At 39.7% G+C, this 17,717-nt stretch overlaps 1 protein-coding gene across 2 annotated transcripts in view; it reads left to right on the forward strand.

The window, feature by feature from the left end:
- The window catches only part of ME1 (malic enzyme 1), a 185,806-nt gene that overhangs the window by 156,691 nt on the left and 11,398 nt on the right, over nucleotides 1–17,717 (forward strand). For both annotated transcript variants that reach the window (XM_059083903.2, XM_067011227.1), the window contains exons 10-12: nucleotides 12,031–12,136; nucleotides 13,525–13,667; nucleotides 16,458–16,631. In XM_059083903.2, the coding sequence (XP_058939886.1) occupies nucleotides 12,031–12,136; nucleotides 13,525–13,667; nucleotides 16,458–16,631 (423 nt within the window). The remainder of the gene's footprint in view (nucleotides 1–12,030; nucleotides 12,137–13,524; nucleotides 13,668–16,457; nucleotides 16,632–17,717) is intronic.

Genomic DNA, 17,717 nt, shown 5'->3' on the forward strand with positions numbered 1-17,717 from the left:
TGAAGGCTCTTCTCAGTCCTGAACGTGAGCGGTTTTCAGGCTCTTGTCACTCTGATGGTCTTCTGGAGGATGGGCTGAAATGAGGTGAAGCTAAGAAACTAGTTACAAAGCCGTTGCAGTGATGCAGACCAAAGTGAATTAAGGTCTGAAATAAAGCAGTGACTGGGAGGGTCCGTGACAGGTGTTTGATTCAGTAGATGCTTAGGATATAGGATTGGCATACTTAGTAATCAGTTAAATACGGAAGGAGGAGTAGAGCAGCGGAAGAAATCTAGCAGGACTCCTTGGGGGTCTAGGTAAGTGATGTAGCCATTCATGTTTTTTTTTTTTTAAAAAAAAAAAAGAATAAAGAATAGGCCGGTTTAAGGGAAAGATAATGAGACCAGTTTCGGACATAGCAAGTTTAAGGTGCCCGTGGAGACCTCAGATAGAGGTGTCCCTTTGGCAGTTGGAGAGACAAGACTGATACTCAGGAAGAGGGCCTGAGCTCCCAGAGGTGGAGATTTGAGGATCATCGTGTGTATATAGTGGGAGCCATGGAAAAAGCTGTACAAACTGTGCTGTGCTTCGGGAGGTAATAGTAATACGTGCAAGAATCAAAGAAGGTGAAAGCCCACGACCATGGTTTTCTTTCATGATTTCTCATGACATTTCAATGGGAAATCTTCAAACAAATTCTAGATGTTAGCATCTCAAGTACTTTTAACATAGATTGACTGAACTGAGGCTCCAAATTCCATGGATTACAGTACTTGGAATGACATGTATTACAGCATGACTGGTATTTGGAATAACTGTGAAATTGTTGCCGAGACCTAATCAGTCACTCTTACTTCATGTCTTTTACTTGCCAAAATAAAGAGCTGCATATATTCTGCTTCCCAAGATAAATAAAGTTATGTTTTAAAAGATTCTTGTGTATTTAATAGTTTTTGTGCTATTTCAAGTAAGAGAAACATATGAAACTTCAATTCACCACTTTCTCTTTCATGTTTTTAAACCATCAAAATTATAACGTTGATTTTTGTGGCAGAACTAATAAATCTTAGAGTGACTACTAAATTGGTATAATCTTGCTTTCAGTTTTGCACGATTTTTTTGGTGCTTGTTATCCTTTATTCTTAGTAGTTTTTACACCCTCTCTTGAAAACCAATAATAATCATTTTATTAATTTCATTAACTTACATGCAGCTGTTTATAATATGTAAAAAATATCTTAAAGTTTTTTATTAGTCAAACTCCTTCAGTCTTTAAACCCATAAAACCAAAAACTGTAAAGTAACACTGTGAGGTTAGCACATTTATGGAGTTATGTCATCATCAGACTAGATAATTCTTGTTCTAATGTGTTGTCTGTTTTCAGTTTTTGTTTTCAGCTCCACCTCTATAGCATTTTCTATCATTTACCTCATATCCATATGTGCTATAGTTATCAATGTTTTAAATAATTCATTAGTATCAGTAAGGTTGATTGAAATGGATGATTTGGTCACTGATAATACTCAGATATCTTAGTTTAGTGTCTTAAAGCAAGAAACAGTTGACATACTATTTAGCCCACTAAGATTAGTCCGTTTTAATATAAACAAACGAATACTTGGTTTAAAAGAAATCCTTCCAAAATAAAAATTAGAGGGGGAATAAATACAGTAAAGAAAGGATAAAAAAGGAGCACTCCCAGCATATGACTAGTATTTGCATTTCACAAGGATAATGTGGAGCGTTTTTAGGGAGGACGAGAATCCACAAAACAAACCCATCCAGACTTAATCTTTTTCTTAAATAAATATCTCTTGGCTTTCACTAAGAAATCAAGTGAATGCTAATGCAGAAAACCCCAAAATAAAACGTAGGGTATTAATAGATATCATGAAGGATAGACTTCATCTAACACAGGATTATAGTATTTTATTTTATTTTTATTTTATTTTGTTCTGTTTTGCACAGTTCTGTTTTCAATTATTTTTTTTTTTTTGCGGTATGCGGGCCTCTCACTGCCATGGCCTCTCCCATTGCAGAGCACAGGCTCCGGACGCGCAGGCCTAGCGGCCATGGCTCACGGGCTTAGTTGCTCCACGGCATGTGGGATCTTCCCGGACCGGGGCACGAACCCGTGTCTCCTGCATCTGCAGGCGGATTCTCAACCACTGCGCCACCAGGGAAGCCCTCTGTTTTCAATTATTAAAAAAGTTTTTTGCTTTACAGTTATAGTTAAGTGTGTGGTTCCTGTAAGAAAGAACTAGTAAATCAAAGTATTTTATAGGTTGTAAGGGTAGTTATTTCCTTCCTGAGAGTTTAATCTTTAGGTCTAGGGCTTGAAACTCCATGCTGTATGGAAAAAGTTTTCCTTTCCCCTGTGATATTATCAGAATTGTAGCCAGTGATACTGTCACCACCTTGAATGATGGTTAATACATCGCATACACTGTGGTTAAAAAAAAAAATTGTGATTTCTAAGAAACTTTGACGCTTGGTGAAAAGTATCTCTGGCTTGCTTTTTTTCCTCCCTCTTTTCCATTTCTTACGGAGCATGATCACTATATATGTAGGTACTAAAAAGCGCCGAAGCAGAAGATTCTATACACCAGTCTTTTAGACAGTCAGACAGTTATGGACATTGAATTTTAGCAAATACAAAATTAAATGCTGATGGAGTTAAGCACCACTTACCTTCAGTTATGACCCCTTGGTTACGCTCTCACGTGGAAAACCCTTTTGTCACGTCGTTCATCTTCTTTTAATCTGTCCCTGAGGTGATGAAACTCAGCTCTGAGCTCTTTAGCAAGCACACACACTGGCGCTGCAGGTGGGACGTTATTGACCGACAGGCTCTGTCTTCAGATGAAGAGGGGCCGGATTCAACTGCGATAACCTATCGACACGACAGCAGAAACAGGCCAGTAAAATGGGGCAGGTGGCCCAAGCATGGATTCCAGAGCTCTTCTAGTACCTGTGCGTAGGGAGGAGTGCAGCTGTCAGTGGCAGTGCACAAGTAATTTTGTATACCTCTCCTGGGTCGTGAAATGCTAACTCAAAATCCTGACAGTCTTTGCCACCTTCCTCCCCACCCCCAGCAGAGCAAATGTTGCTTTTGAGAAAGGTTGTATGGTTGTATCTTCTGTACTAAGAATCGGCACAGAACAAGGGGTGGCGGGGGGAAAACCAAAGAAATAATAATATTCAAAAGAAACTCCCAGGGCTTTCCTGGTGGCTCAGTGGTTGAGAATCCGCCTGCCGATGCAGGGGACGCGGGTTCGCGCCCCGGTCCGGGAGGATCCCACGTGCCGCCGAGCGGCTGGGCCCGTGAGCCGTGGCCGCTGCGCCTGCGCGTCCGGAGCCTGTGCTCCGCAACGGGAGAGGCCACAGCAGTGAGAGGCCCGCGTACCGCAAAGAAAAAAAAAAAAAAAACAGAAACTCCCAGCTATTTGTAGAACATTTGGTGTAACTAGAGACTCTTCATAAAAGACACACCCTAGAATTGGGGGGTTCTGAGATAAAAAGTGCCCACGTGCACGTAGCCAAACGAAGGGCACAGTTTCAGCAAGGGATCCTGACTAGGGAGACTGAACTGATAAGAAATCTGTATCCACATTCAGCTGAAGCGATAGGGCATAAACAAGGTAGATTCCAAATTGGATTTTGAAAAGAGAAGAAAAGTGAGCCATTGGCACAGAAAATAGAAGTCCGAAGGTAAAAGACATTTGCCTGAATATTACAGATCTAGAGAATGTCACATTCCAATAGTTTTTAATCTAAACCAGATCATCACATCAACTTTGAAAGTGGTATAGAAAATACTTGGGAGACCTTTATTTTTGTCTTTTGATTTTTCTGTTTTTGGCAAGTAGAGCCCTTGAGTGATCCTAGTTTGCATGATTTCTGGCTTTTCATTACTTATTCTCCCTGCGTTCCCTAAGTCACCACCAAGAATTAAGCCTTTGGGGCTGAGGCTGTAGGTAATTTATGTTTCTTTCTAGATGGATGTCTTCTGGCCAAGTTCTGGCTTTAGTGGCTAGGAGCTGCCAGTGCTGTTACTATGATTAATAAAGTAAGATGTTCATGATAAAAGCATACATCTTTTCCTATAATGTTTTTCTACCTTCTTGATGATTTGCTGCTCATTCCAGGAAACTTAGGTGGTTTAAACTCTTTAAATACTTTTCGTTATATCTCAGGTTGCCAGCAAAAAGAGCACTACTAGAAATCTGTGCTTTTGCATTATTCTGTAGCTTTCCTTCTTTAGAACTCATCATTTTATACTTTTTTGAAAACAGATCACATACCTTTTAAAAATGCTTCTGGGGCTTCCCTGGTGGCGCAGTGGTTTGAGGGTCCGCCTGCCGATGCAGGGGACGCGGGTTCGTGCCCCGGTCCGGGAGGATCCCACATGCCGCGGAGCGGCTGGGCCCGTGAGCCGTGGCCGCTGAGCCTGCGCGTCCGGAGCCTGTGCTCCATACGCAACGCGAGAGGCCACGGCAGTGAGAGGCCCAAGTACCGCAAAAAAAAAAAAAATGCTTCTGGTAGAGATCTGATAAATCCTTTAGTGCAGTGATTCCAAAAACTGGCTCATCACTGGAATCATCTGAGAAGCTTTAAAAAATACAGATTCCAGGGCCTCGTCCTGGATTTGAATGTGGCAGCAGGGCTCGGGAATCTATTGTCCCTCAGGTGAGCCTGGCACTCAGTTGGCTTTAGAAAGTCCACATCAGGTTCATTTTTATTACACTGTCTCCATCAGCAATCCAAACCGTTTTCTAGATGGAGAAGCCAACATCTGTAGAAGTATCACAGGACTCGCCCAAGGTCATGCGTGAATGGAAGGGCCTAAGGACTTCTCCATACTGACCCTGAGTCCCACGTTCAGTCCCCCACATTTGTAGATGGTATTTATTGTGTCTAAGTGGGGAGCTTTTCTTTAATTTTTTTGTATATCATTAAAGGTTTTCAGAAGTAACATAAATGTATTTGCTGTTTGCTATTAGAAGGTATTCTGCTACTAGTTATTTATTCATGTCCCTAAGCCAACAAAATTTATCACAATTTATATCAGTTTATCTTGACCACAATCAACAGTTGTGAAATACATTTTAGTTTATCTTGACCACAATCAACAGTTGTGAAATACATTTTAAAATGTTTAATTTGCTGTTTGGGACAATCCGGGACAGTAAGCTCAGGACAATATTTTGAATTATTGAACTAAGAAAATGAGGATTATGTCTCTCCCACCTTCAGATTATTCAGCATCTTTTAAATTCATTTCACATTATGGATTTGTAGGTCCACATTCAATATAAACAGACTAGACCCTCTTCTCTCATTTACATGCTACTTGTAGCAGCTGTTCAATTCATATTATGCAAGGTTGAATTTGGTTATTTCAGCTGCTAGTAAAACTTTTCTAAGACTTTTACTCTCATGCTAGTTCTATTTATTTATTTGTTTAATAAATTTATTTATTTTTGGCTGCGTTGGGTCTTCGTTGCTGTGCGTGGGCTTTTCTCTAGTTGTGGCGAGCGGGGGCTACTCTTTGTTGCGGTGCTCTGGCATCTCACTGCGGTGGCTTCTCTTATTGCAGAGCACAGGCTCTAGGTGCACGGGCTTCAGTAGTTGTGGCGCACGGGCTCAGTAGTTGTGGCTCGCGGGCTCTAGAGCGCAGGCTCAGTAGTTGTGGCGTGCGGGCTTAGTTGCTCCGCGGCATGTGGGATCTTCGCAGACCAGGGCTCGAACCTGTGTGCCCTGTGTTGGCAGGCAGATTCTTAACCACTGTGCCACCAGGGAAGCCCTCACGCTAGTTTTATTTTCTCATGTGGGAGGCTACTTCTTGGCTTGGTAATATAATGAAAATGAATAGATTTCCATTTTTATGGAGATCATATGCAAGTTTATTTAGAACTGTATAGCAGAAGCAGTTTAGATATATTCTCATTGGCGTGTTGTTTGTCAGTAGCTAAATGGTCAAGAACGGGTTGTTTCCTCAGACTGGGAACACCCAGATGCTTTCAGCAAGCCTTCACTGTGAGCTGCTAATTCTTCGGTTTCTTACTGTGGACCACAGTGCTTTACCATGGATTGTGTGGGATCTATTGTTTTGTGAACCCAAACATTTTCTGAAATAAACAAATCCGTGGTATATTTCCTCTTAAACTATTTTTAGTACTTCCTATTCTTATTCTGTTAATAACCCTGAAAATCTTATAAATGTCCTTTTTGCTCACAACCCTTTCATTGGGGTTTCTGCTTTCTGTTTCAAAGTAAACCACAGATAAAGATTAATGATAATAGTTTACTGTTATTAAAGAAGAAAACTTGATACTAGAATGCATTAATATAACAGTGAAAGAAAGATCTAGGACATATGGTAATTCCTTGACCATATTCAGTACTGGTTATCCCTTTGATGGAATGTATTTGCATAATACTTAAAACTTTGTCAGGTGGAAACCAAAAGACCAAGAGGCAAAACCCAGTGATTCATTCAGTCTTCTCGAAGAGATACACATTTTACCAGCAGCTCTCAATATTACAGTACATTGCATTGAGATGACTGTAGTTGGTTTGGAGTCGGTGAATAGTTACCCTGAGGTAGTTTTTCTTTGTTAGAGAACCTAGCAGAGGTTCTAGCAGTAGATACCCTGAAAAGCAAATCTCTGAACCTTTGAAGAAGTAAGCACCAGGCTGAAGTGTGAGGAATAGTTCCTGTAACACATTAACTGCATTAACAAAGGAGCAGCTGTTCCTGCCCATTTGAGAATCAGGGGCTCGGCCACAAACAAGAAAGTTGCCAGATATGGTAGCTGCCACCCACTGTTACTTAGCACCCACCTGTTGGTGGTGGACTGGAAACTAGAGACTGGAAACACAGCTGCCTGGAAACGACCACCACCACCACGAGCTTCCAGAAGAGCCATACGGCTACCACTTCATGATGTGCATTTCTCCTTCAGGGTCCTGTGAAGGCACATTAGCTTGGTGAGTGCTATGTTGAAAGCGGAAACCCTAGCTGCAAGGGAGTCTGGGGCCTATAATTTAGTCCTTTAGGCTCCATTGTACTGGAAGTAGTGCTAAGAGCAATTTGCATTTCTGCAGTATTTGCCATGTAGGACCTTAGTGCGATTTTAGTGTAGTTACTTTCCTTTATACCTGCAATTGAGTATATGTGTTTCTGGGAAAGAGTAACAAGCCAAAACTCTGTTAGCTTAGAATTCTGGAAGCTGAAGGTTATTATTCCCCAGGAATATATCTCCCCAAGCTGCAGCTTTATTTAGTACGTGTCCTAGAAATTGCCTCGTTGTGAGAATGAAAATAGTCATGAATTTTAGTTTATACTACTTCCAGAGAGAGTTCAGAAATAATTTAGATACATACGGTAACTGTCAAATGGCTCCAGATTCTTATTCCTATCCATGACCAGAATTTCTCTTTTTTCTAATTATGCAGGATTATTTTTTTGCCAAATAACTAAGCAGTAATAAGGGCATTGAGGTAGCAGGTGGATTGCAAAAGTGTTCTCATCAAATCATTTTGGAGAAAGGAACCTCTTATTTTATTTTATTTTATTAATGTTTGTTTTTTATTGGAGTAGAGTTGATTAACAATGTTGTGTTAGTTTCAGGTGTGCAGCCAAGTGATTCAGTTATACATACACATGCTGTTTTTTCAAATGCTTTTCCCAGTTAGGTTATTACAGAGTATTGAGCAGAGTTCCCTGTGCTGTACCGTAGGTCCTTGTTGGTAATCTATTTTAAATAAAGCAATGTGTACATGTCAGTCCCAAACTCCCAGTCTATCCCTTCTTCCCTTGGTAACCATAAGTTTGTTCTCTAAGTCTGTTTCTGTTTTGTAAATAAGTTCGTTTGTGTCTTTTTTTAAGATTCTGCTTATGAGTGATATCATATGATATTTGTCTTTCTCTGTCTGACTTACTTCACTGAGGAACCTCTTATTTTCCAAGCAACAGATAGGAATAGCATTGGGTAAAAAGAAACGGTGGAATGTGTAATCAAAATTAAAATCATCCCCAAATATATAACCAGCAAGGACCTACTGTAGAGCACAGGGAACTATTATACTCAGTATTTTGTAATAGCCTATAAAGGAAAAGAATCTGAAAAAGAGTATATAACTGAATCACTTCGCTGTACACCTGAAACTAAGACAACATTGTAATTCAACTGTACTTCAATAAAAAAAGAAAATAATAAAAGAAAGAAAAACAAATGAAAATCATCCCCTGTATCAGCTAGCCATTCCAGTGTTATCAAAAGCCACAAAATCTCAGTGACGTACAAACAATAATTATTTATTTTCTCCCACACCTGTGGGTTGGAGTGGGTGGCTGTGATGATGCTACTGGGTGGCTCTGAGCTACAGGCTGGGTCCAGGTCTGCTTCACAAGGCTCATCGTCCGTGGACCGGCAGGCTGGCTTGTACTTCCAAAGCAGTGGTGATGGTACAAGAGAACAAGCAGAGAAAGCAATTGGCTCTTAAGGCCTAACTTGGAACTGGCACACTGCCATTTCAGCCCACGTTTTATGGACCAGAGCAAGCCTCATGTTCAAATCCAAAGGCAAGGGGTAGGAAAGTATACTCTGCCTTTTGTAAAAGGAACTGTAAAGTATCATGGCAAAATCACTGACACCAGAAAGAGACGAGGAACTGGGACCAAATCAAAGTCTGAATTATCACAACTTTGACGGGAGGGTTCTTGTGGCGCGCAGATACCTCTGTTTTCTTATTTGTGACTAATGACCATTAAGCCGAGCTGCTTTTTACACGCCAGGATGATGCTTAATTAATCTCTGTGATTGAGATAGGTAAATGAAATAAATTTCCCAGCTGTGAAGCTGAGAGAGCGGAGGATGGGGGCACCAGGTAGCCTCACCCCCCATTTAGCGCAAATTGTAAAGATTTCAGTATTGTAATAATTTTTGATATTATTAAAAGGCAATTAAAAATATTATAAGTACAGAAGAATGGTTTGAGAATATTTAGTGGTTACTCACAAAATCAGTCGAGGTTTACATCAACTATTTGTGTTAGACCTATGACAAGTTGTAAAAAGGCTATGATAATGGTTAGGTTTTATGGAACGATTTGATGCTTCCTGATGAAAGTATAGCGACTGAATTTATATGATTCTCTTGACTGATTTTTTTCTTTAATAAACGTGATGAACAAGAATATAGACTAACAGTATTTGAGTTAATGTTACTAGAGCCTAGAATGTTCTCTCCTGAAGTGAATATGAAACAGGAAACCAAATTTGGTTTGCAATGAATTAAATAAGGTTTTAAAAAATTGAGATATAATTGACGTATAATGTTATATTAGTTTCAGGTGTACAACATAATCATTCAACGTTTGTATAGATTGTGAAATGATTACCGCAGTAACTCTGGTTCACATGCATCATCACACCTAGTTACAAATGTTTTTTTCTTGTGATGAGAACTTTTAATATCTGCTCTCTTAGCGACTTTCGATATACAGTATTATTAACTATTGTCAGCATGCTGTACATTACACCCGCAGGACCTATTTATCTTATAGCTGGAAGTTTGTACCTTTTGACCCCCTTCACGCATTTTTGCCTCTCCAGCCTCAGGCAACCACCAGTCTGTTCTCTGTATCTATGAGTTTGTTGTTGGTTTGTTTGCTTTTTGTTTTTTCAGGTTCCACGTAAAAGTGAGATCATATAGTATTTGTCTTTCTTTGATTTACTTCACTTAGCATAATACCCTCAAGGTCTACCCACGTTGTCACACGTGGCAAGATTTCCTTTGTTTATGGCTGAATAATATTCCCATGTGTGTGCATGTGTATTTTCTTTGTCCATTCATCCACTGATGGACACTTAGGTTGCTTCCATTTCTTGGCTATTGTAAATAATGAGGCAGTGAATGTGAGGATTACAGATATCTTTTCCAGTTAGTGTTAAAAAAGATGATTTTTCAGTGTCTCAGATGTAGTATATTTTGTTGTGCAGGGAGGAAGAGGTAAGATGAAACTTTTTTTTTTTTTTTTTTTTTTTTTTTGCGGTATGCGGGCCTCTCACTGTTGTGGCCTCTCCCGTTGCGGAGCACAGGCTCCGGACGCGCAGGCGCAGCGGCCATGGCTCACGGGCCCAGCCGCTCCGCGGCATGTGGGATCTTCCCGGACCGGGGCACGAACCCGTGTCTCCTGCATCGGCAGGCGGATTCTCAACCACTGCGCCACCAGGGAAGCCCAGATGAAACTTTTTAGAGCCCAGCAGTGCGTAATGGTGAATTCTGTTATTAGGATGCTGTTAGCTCTAAAGTCATGCTCATGACAGAAAACAGTGATACAGAAATAGCACTTTACAGCAGACTTCAGAAAAAGGTACTAGAATTATAAGTGCTAGAACTATGTTTTTTTCTTCTTCACAAAAATTTTAATTATAACAACTAACTTTGAGTTCTTGTTAAAAACTGGGCACAGTCCTAAGTGCTTTAGATGTGTTATTTAATTTGCTGAAAAGCTGATGAGGTAGAAATTCTAATTACTCTTATTTTGTAGATGAAACGAGTGCAAAGAGGTTCATATGTTTCAAGTTATCTATAATTCACATGTATTACTTTCAAAAATAAAATGATAACCTTTTTATAAAAATTTGTGCTTTATTTTGGAGGATAGTTGATTTACAGTGTTGTGTTAGTGTCAGGTGTATAGCAGAGTGATTCAGTTATATGTATGCATATACCTATACTTTTGCAGATTCTTTTCCCATTTAGGCTGATAATAACGTTTTAAAGCAAGAATATTGTGCCATCTTCAGGATTAACGATTTGCATGCAAGTTGACATATACCATTTGTAAACTGTTTTCTCCAGGGCTGTACTGTGCTGTATTATTGGAAAGGCTGATTTCTAGCACCTGTCTTGGGCAATTTGCTTGATATCTCAGAGCCTCTGTTTCCTCATGCAAAAACCTAATTGTATTTGCCCTACTTTTCAAATTGTTGAGGGGATCAAATGAAATACGTGAAAACAACTTACAAGCTGTAAAGTACCATATAAAGTTAGGTAGTGATTTATTATGTAGTCAAAATCTTAAAAATTTGTAGGTAGAATATTATTATTGTTATTATTATTATTTTTTTTATAATTTAAAAGTCAAGTTTAATAAGTAGTGCACTTAATTTAGCTATTGCTTCCTGGGAACAAAAAGCTATTGTGTCACTCATTCTTTGATGAAAGCTTCAGTGAAGTCAGGAGATTGGCTAATAGATGAATGAGGAGAATTCTAATTTGAGCAGATTTTTATTCCTGGTCGTAGAAGTGTGGATGAGAATTTCATCTTCAGATCTACTAATTATGTGGAAAGATACAATACTGAAAGAGCAGAAGGAAAAAAAAAAAGGAAGGACGAGATTTTCAGCCAACACTCCTCACTGCCATCCTACGTTCTTTTTTGTAGCTAGGGTATTAAATTAGATGTTTCCTAGCTCACAATACGTGGTACAATTGTAATCAGAACATTACAAAGTAAAAACATATAAAGCTAGTAATTATGTAGAACATCAAAGTATGATATAAATATGGCATCAATTTCCATTCTTAGTGAGTAGTCCATAAGTTATTTGTGCAGCTGCTAGAAGCAGCTCTGCACACTCGAAGACACTGCTTTATCAACACAAATCATGTCTAGTAAACAATATCTTTATTTAGATGATGTTTTTCCTTGCTATTTGTTAATGCCAGTTTCTCATAAATGTCTGTAGAGTTAAGATTTTAAATACTAAATAATAATTAAATAAGGGAAAGACTTTATTCTGTTCACTGTTATATCCCCATTGCCTAGAACATTGTCTGATACATAAATCTTTGTTGCAAGAGTGAATGAAATAATACTCTGGTAATTGGAAAGGAGACTTTAAGAACAGCTGGGAGGCGTTAATAGACGAAAATGTTAAGCACAAAGATGGATAATATGCGCAATATTCCGAAATTTCTTTGAGTCGCACGTGTCTGGCAGATTTATCATTCCTTTTTATTTGCTGTGCCTAGGGACGCGCTGCCTTAACACAGGAGAAAGAGGAATTTGCCCATGAACATGAAGAAATGAAGAACCTAGAAGCCATTGTTCGAGATATAAAACCAACCACCCTCATCGGTGAGCTGTGGCTTCTCGCTCCCTGCCAGAAACCCTACCTCAACCCCACGTGGGCCCGATTTGTTTTCTTACTGCTGGATCTGGGGACGTAATTTAGCCTTTGGCAATTCTCGCCTTGGGCGTTCACAAACAACAGGGCGCATTCCCTGAAGCAACAGTACCCCCTAGAGGCCTAGATTTGTAACTTCAGCCCCGTCTTCTTAATCTTAGAGATGATGGGGTGCGGTCCCGTCTGCTCTCTCCGTCATCCTGCCAATACCTGGCATACCCCGTACTTTGCCAGGCTTGAGTATTCCAGATAGACAGTGGTTCTAAAAGGGAGGTGCGTTGGCCCCGAAAGGAGACCTTTGGCAACGTCTGGAGACATTCTGTTTTAGTGCCAACTGGAGGGGGAAGGGGTGGTCAGAGCTGCTGACATTGGTGGGTAGAGACTTAAGTATGCTGCCCCTCAGCCTCCAGGGCCCAGCAAAGCACCCCCCCCGCCCCGCCCACCGCGCAGTAAGGAGTTGTCCAGCCCCCAAACGCTAATGGGGCCGCGGTTGAGAAAGACTGAACGAGAGCCTCGTTGAAAACAGGGACCGCATTTCATGTCCTCACAGTAGATAAGTCAGTGTGTCACACACTGCATGTGCACAGCAAGACGTCTACCGTGGACATATTGGTTGTGGTTGAAAAAAAAACTCGGAGGAAGTTTTGAAACTTTATATCCTTTATTTTGTGTGTCTATAATGTCGACCCTTACTTGGAATTATACTCCATTTCTAGAAGCTCCTGTGAAACAGATGACAATATTGCGAATAATGATGAGGACCATAATAAAGACAAATACTCCATGACAGGAGTTAATGGGCAGTAGTAAGCCTTTAGCGTGGTTTTGTATAAAATACGTTCCATCAGGAATCTTACTTTTTACGTTTTCATTATGCTAATAGCTTTATTCTGCTGCTCACTTCTTTTCAGCGAGTCATACTTCAGTTTTATCGTTGACTTCGATGATTGTCTTAAGTGTGAGCGCCGGACGATAAAATATGATTTTGCTTTGTAGCCTGAGAGGCCGAAATATACTTCTGGAATTGCTTACAGAGACATAGCATATATTAGACACATTTATCTCCTGATACAATTGCCTGTCGTCAGAATTCCTAGTGATTGGTCACTAAATTTATTAATGAGTCAAATGTTAAAGCTATTTTTTTCGTCGATACTTGTAGATTTGTAACCTTAAAGGTTGTTGGCATTAACGAACATCTCTTTTTGGTCACTTTAATACAAATATTCTATATTTTGTTTAGGGGGTATTGCAAAGTGACATGTCTCATGGTTTTGGGGGGCACTGGATCAACTAACCAATGATACTCCTATTCACTGGTTTCTCGTTTCTACATTAGGAGTTGCTGCGATTAGAGGTGCGTTCTCAGAGCAAATTCTCAAAGACATGGCAACCTTCAATGAACGGCCTATTATTTTTGCTTTGAGTAATCCAACTAGCAAAGCAGAATGTACTGCAGAGCAGTGCTATAAACTGACCAAGGTAAAGCAGAAATGGAACTGATATTTTAATAGTCAAAGTGTGATTCTTTATAAGGGACCCCAGGGTATCTAAGGTGCTTACCGGTTAACCTTTAAACATTTTAGAACCAAGACTGAAAGAACAATGAACAGGTCATGAAGGATAAGAACCATATCCTTTTTTAGAGTCTTGTATAAATCCTGTTCTTCAATAAAACAAAATAAACTTTGTAATGTTTTACTGATAATTTTCCTTAAGTGCTTTGGAAGTATCTAAGACTTCAACATAAAAGTTAAAAAGGAAAAAGCTCGATCCTAGATACTGATTAAAATAGCTTTTAACTAGCTATTCCCAAACATTGAAGCACACAATATAAAACCACAGTCTTATTCCTGCTTTGCTAACTCCTCCTGGGTTTGGATTTTGATGGCATGGGTGGAGCATTTGGGCAATTATTTTGACACCCAGCCTGGTTGGGATAGGAGTCCTCAAAGCTTCAGTACTTTACTGTTTCCAAAAAAGTGACTTATTTTATACTGGGCTTGTATTAATACATATTTGACCAACGTGTTGACAAGAGCCCTTTTCTTCCTTCAAAGACTTGAAAATGTCATTACAAGAAAACAGAAGTTGAGTCACAGATATCTAACACTATTTTGGAAAGAAATCTAAAATGAACTGGAAAAGATAAACAAGACAGAGTTATGTCACTCTGCCTAAATCTAACTCAATGCATAAATATAACCGCACAGATAAAACTGGATGGCTCTACTTCTTTAATACTGTATCTTTAAACGCTTATTACTAGAATTGAGGAAATTTTGCAAAGGAGCTCCTCCGCTGTTTATTTCTCTTATCTGGGACGGCATCAGTATCCTCAGTGATGTCAGTTTTTACCCCATCTCTAGATTGCGGAATCTGCCTCATGGAACTCAGTCCTTAAAATCCTTAACGCAGAAAAAAAAAAAAAACGATAACAAAATTTTAGCATAGTGCATTACACATAATAGGCACATAATAAATAAGTGTTTAATTAAATATTTTGTTTTGGCATATTTCAAAAGGCCTCAGAATTTCATAGATTCACCTATAATCGATGTAAACAAAATTAGCCAAATTTCTATAGTTGTTTTTTTTTTTTTAACTTCAAATGTGTCTGATATAAATGGCCTAAACTCTTTCTTATGATTTTGCCTAATGCTCTTATGTTGCTATGTATAAAATTAAAAGTCATTTTGAGGTGGATAGACCTGGAATCTGTCATACAGAGTGAAGTAAGTCAGAAGGATAAAAACAAATACCGTATGCTAACACATGTATATGGAATCTAAAAAAAAAAAAAAAAGTCATGAAGAGATTAGTGGTAGGATGGGAATAAAACACAGACCTACTAGAGCATGGACTTGAGGATATGGGGAGGGGGAAGGGTAAGCTGTGACGATGTGAGACAGTGGCAGGGACATATACACACTACCAAATGCAAATTAGATAACTAGTGGGAAGCTGCCGCATAGCACAGGGAGATCAGCTCTGGACTTAGTGACCACCTAGAGGGGTGGGATAGGGAGGGTGGGAGGGAGGGTGACAAAAGAGGGAAGAGTTATGGGAACATATGTATATGTATAACTGATTCACTTTGTTGTAAAAGAGAAACTAACACACTATTGTAAAACAGTTATACTCAAATAAAGATGTTAAAAAATAAAAAATAAAAATTAAAAAAAAAAAGTCATTTTGAAGCTGAAAACGTTGGTTTAGCCAAAGGATTACAGAACAAGAAAGGGGCTATCTGTTGCTGGACGTGAGTCTCTGCTGCTTCAGGCACAGGTGAAAAGTCACTAGGAAAGGTTAAAAATACGAAAAGACTGTTGAATTCTGAAAAACTGTAATTATACCAAACACGATATGGAGAGGTTTCCTTCTCCATATTAACAATCTCTATATATGAGGATATTTAGCTGTCTGTCATTTATTTAATACCATTCCTCCGTAAAATAGGATGATGCTATTGGCAGGAGGAGTGAAGGAGAGGAGGGCAGTAAACACGTGTGTGTATCATGTTGCAGGTCTCTTTCTCAGATATAATTTTCAAAGGTATATATATCAAATGATAATTTAGTTACATTAGAAATTGGCTTGTAACAAAACACTTTATCTGCTAAACAAAGCAGACTTGCAGGTATCACACTTGTCTGAAAACAAAACCTAATTTGTGCAAGACATAACAGTGTCTGATAAACACCTAGATGAGAATTTCTATTTTTTTCTCATCTATTTTCCTCTTTTTATATCCTGAAAAGGCTGCATCATGTTATACTTTACTTTATAGAAAAGGTATAGTATGACATTTGTTAAAAATGAATAAGTTAATATTAATATCATAATGGATTTAGAATCCAGGTATAAGAGGGATGAAATTTATAACCCAGTCTATTACCATTTAAACCATGCTTTGGGGATGTAGGGCTTTTTTTTAGACTTTTCAAATGCATTTCTTAGGTTGTAGTGTTTTATTTGTTGAGGGTTTTCTATCCCTGTTTTAGAAGCCTGAACGCTTCTAAAGGCACTCAGGGGTTGAGGTCTCCTGTGCTTTGCATGCTTCTCCTAGGAATAGGGAGGAAGACAGAGAACAGAAATAATCACTTTACTCCAGAACTTACTGCCGGCGTCGTGATAGCTTGTTCACACTTACTAGGAAGTCGATGAAAAATCAGACTTCTTTCTAACTACTCACTACTTGAATCACTCTCTGACAATCCTTTTGTTTGAAGGGAGCCTGCCTCCTCTTACAGCTGTGTGTCTGTGTTGCAGGGTCGTGCTATTTTTGCCAGCGGCAGTCCTTTTGACCCTGTCACTCTCCCCAGTGGACAGACCCTGTATCCTGGCCAAGGCAACAATTCCTACGTGTTTCCTGGAGTTGCTCTTGGTGTGGTGGCGTGTGGACTGAGGCACATCACGGATAAGATTTTTCTCACCATTGCTGAGGTATTGTAAGCTGCTCTGCGTTCGCCAGGGCTGCAACATCTCAAATCAGCTCGTTGTAGGTTGTCTGCTGTTTTCTTTATTTAGTATCCCAGCTCACTCCCTAGAAGGTGTGAAGTCCAGAGGAGATCAACTCTTTCCCAGGAGAGAGTTCACACTGAGTCACTCGGAAAGATTGTTCCTCAGCAGCCAGCAGAAGGACTGTGTTCTGACTCCTTCAAAGAGGGCTTTTAAAAATGGAAGTACAGTTGATGTACAGTATTATATAAGTTACAGGTGTACAGCCTAGTGATGCACAGTTTTCAAAGGTTATGCTCCATCTATAGCTATTATAAAATATTGGCTGTATCCCCCATGCTGTACAATATGTCCTTGCAGCTTATTTTATTTTAATTTTAATTTTTATTTTTGCAGTACGCGGGCCTCTCACTGCTGTGGTCTCTCCCGTTGCGGAGCACAGGCTCTGGACGCGCAGGCGCAGCGGCCACGGCTCACGGGCCCAGCCGCTCCGTGGCACGTGGGATCCTCCCGGACCGGGGCGCGAACCCACGTCCCCTGCATCGGCAGGCGGACTCTCAACCACTGCGCCACCGGGGAGGCCCATTGTAGCTTATTTTATACCTAAAAGTTTGTACCTTTTACTCCCCTACCCCTATCTTGGCCCTCCCCGCTTTCCTCTCCCCACTGGTAACCACTAGTTTGTCCTCTGTATCTGTGAGTCTGCTTCTTCTTTGTCATACTCACTAGTTTGTTGTATTTTTTAGATCCACATATAAGTGACATCAGACAGTATTTGTCTTTCTCTGTCTGACTTATTTCACTTAGCATAATGCCCTCCAACTCCATCCACGTTGCTGCAGATGGCAAAATTTCATTCCTTTTTATGGCTGAGTAGTATTTCATTGTACGTATATACCACATCTTATTTATCCATTCACTTGTTGGTGGACACTTAGGTTGCTGCCATGTCTTGGCAATTGTAAATGATGCTGCTGTGAGCATAGGGGTGCAAGTATCTTTTCAAATTATAGCTTTGTCTGGATATATACGCAAGAGTGGAATTGCTGGGTCCTATGGTACTTTTACTTT

The sequence above is a fragment of the Kogia breviceps genome, chromosome 13, assembly GCF_026419965.1.
Source record: "Kogia breviceps isolate mKogBre1 chromosome 13, mKogBre1 haplotype 1, whole genome shotgun sequence".
Taxonomy (NCBI): Eukaryota; Metazoa; Chordata; class Mammalia; order Artiodactyla; family Physeteridae; genus Kogia; species Kogia breviceps.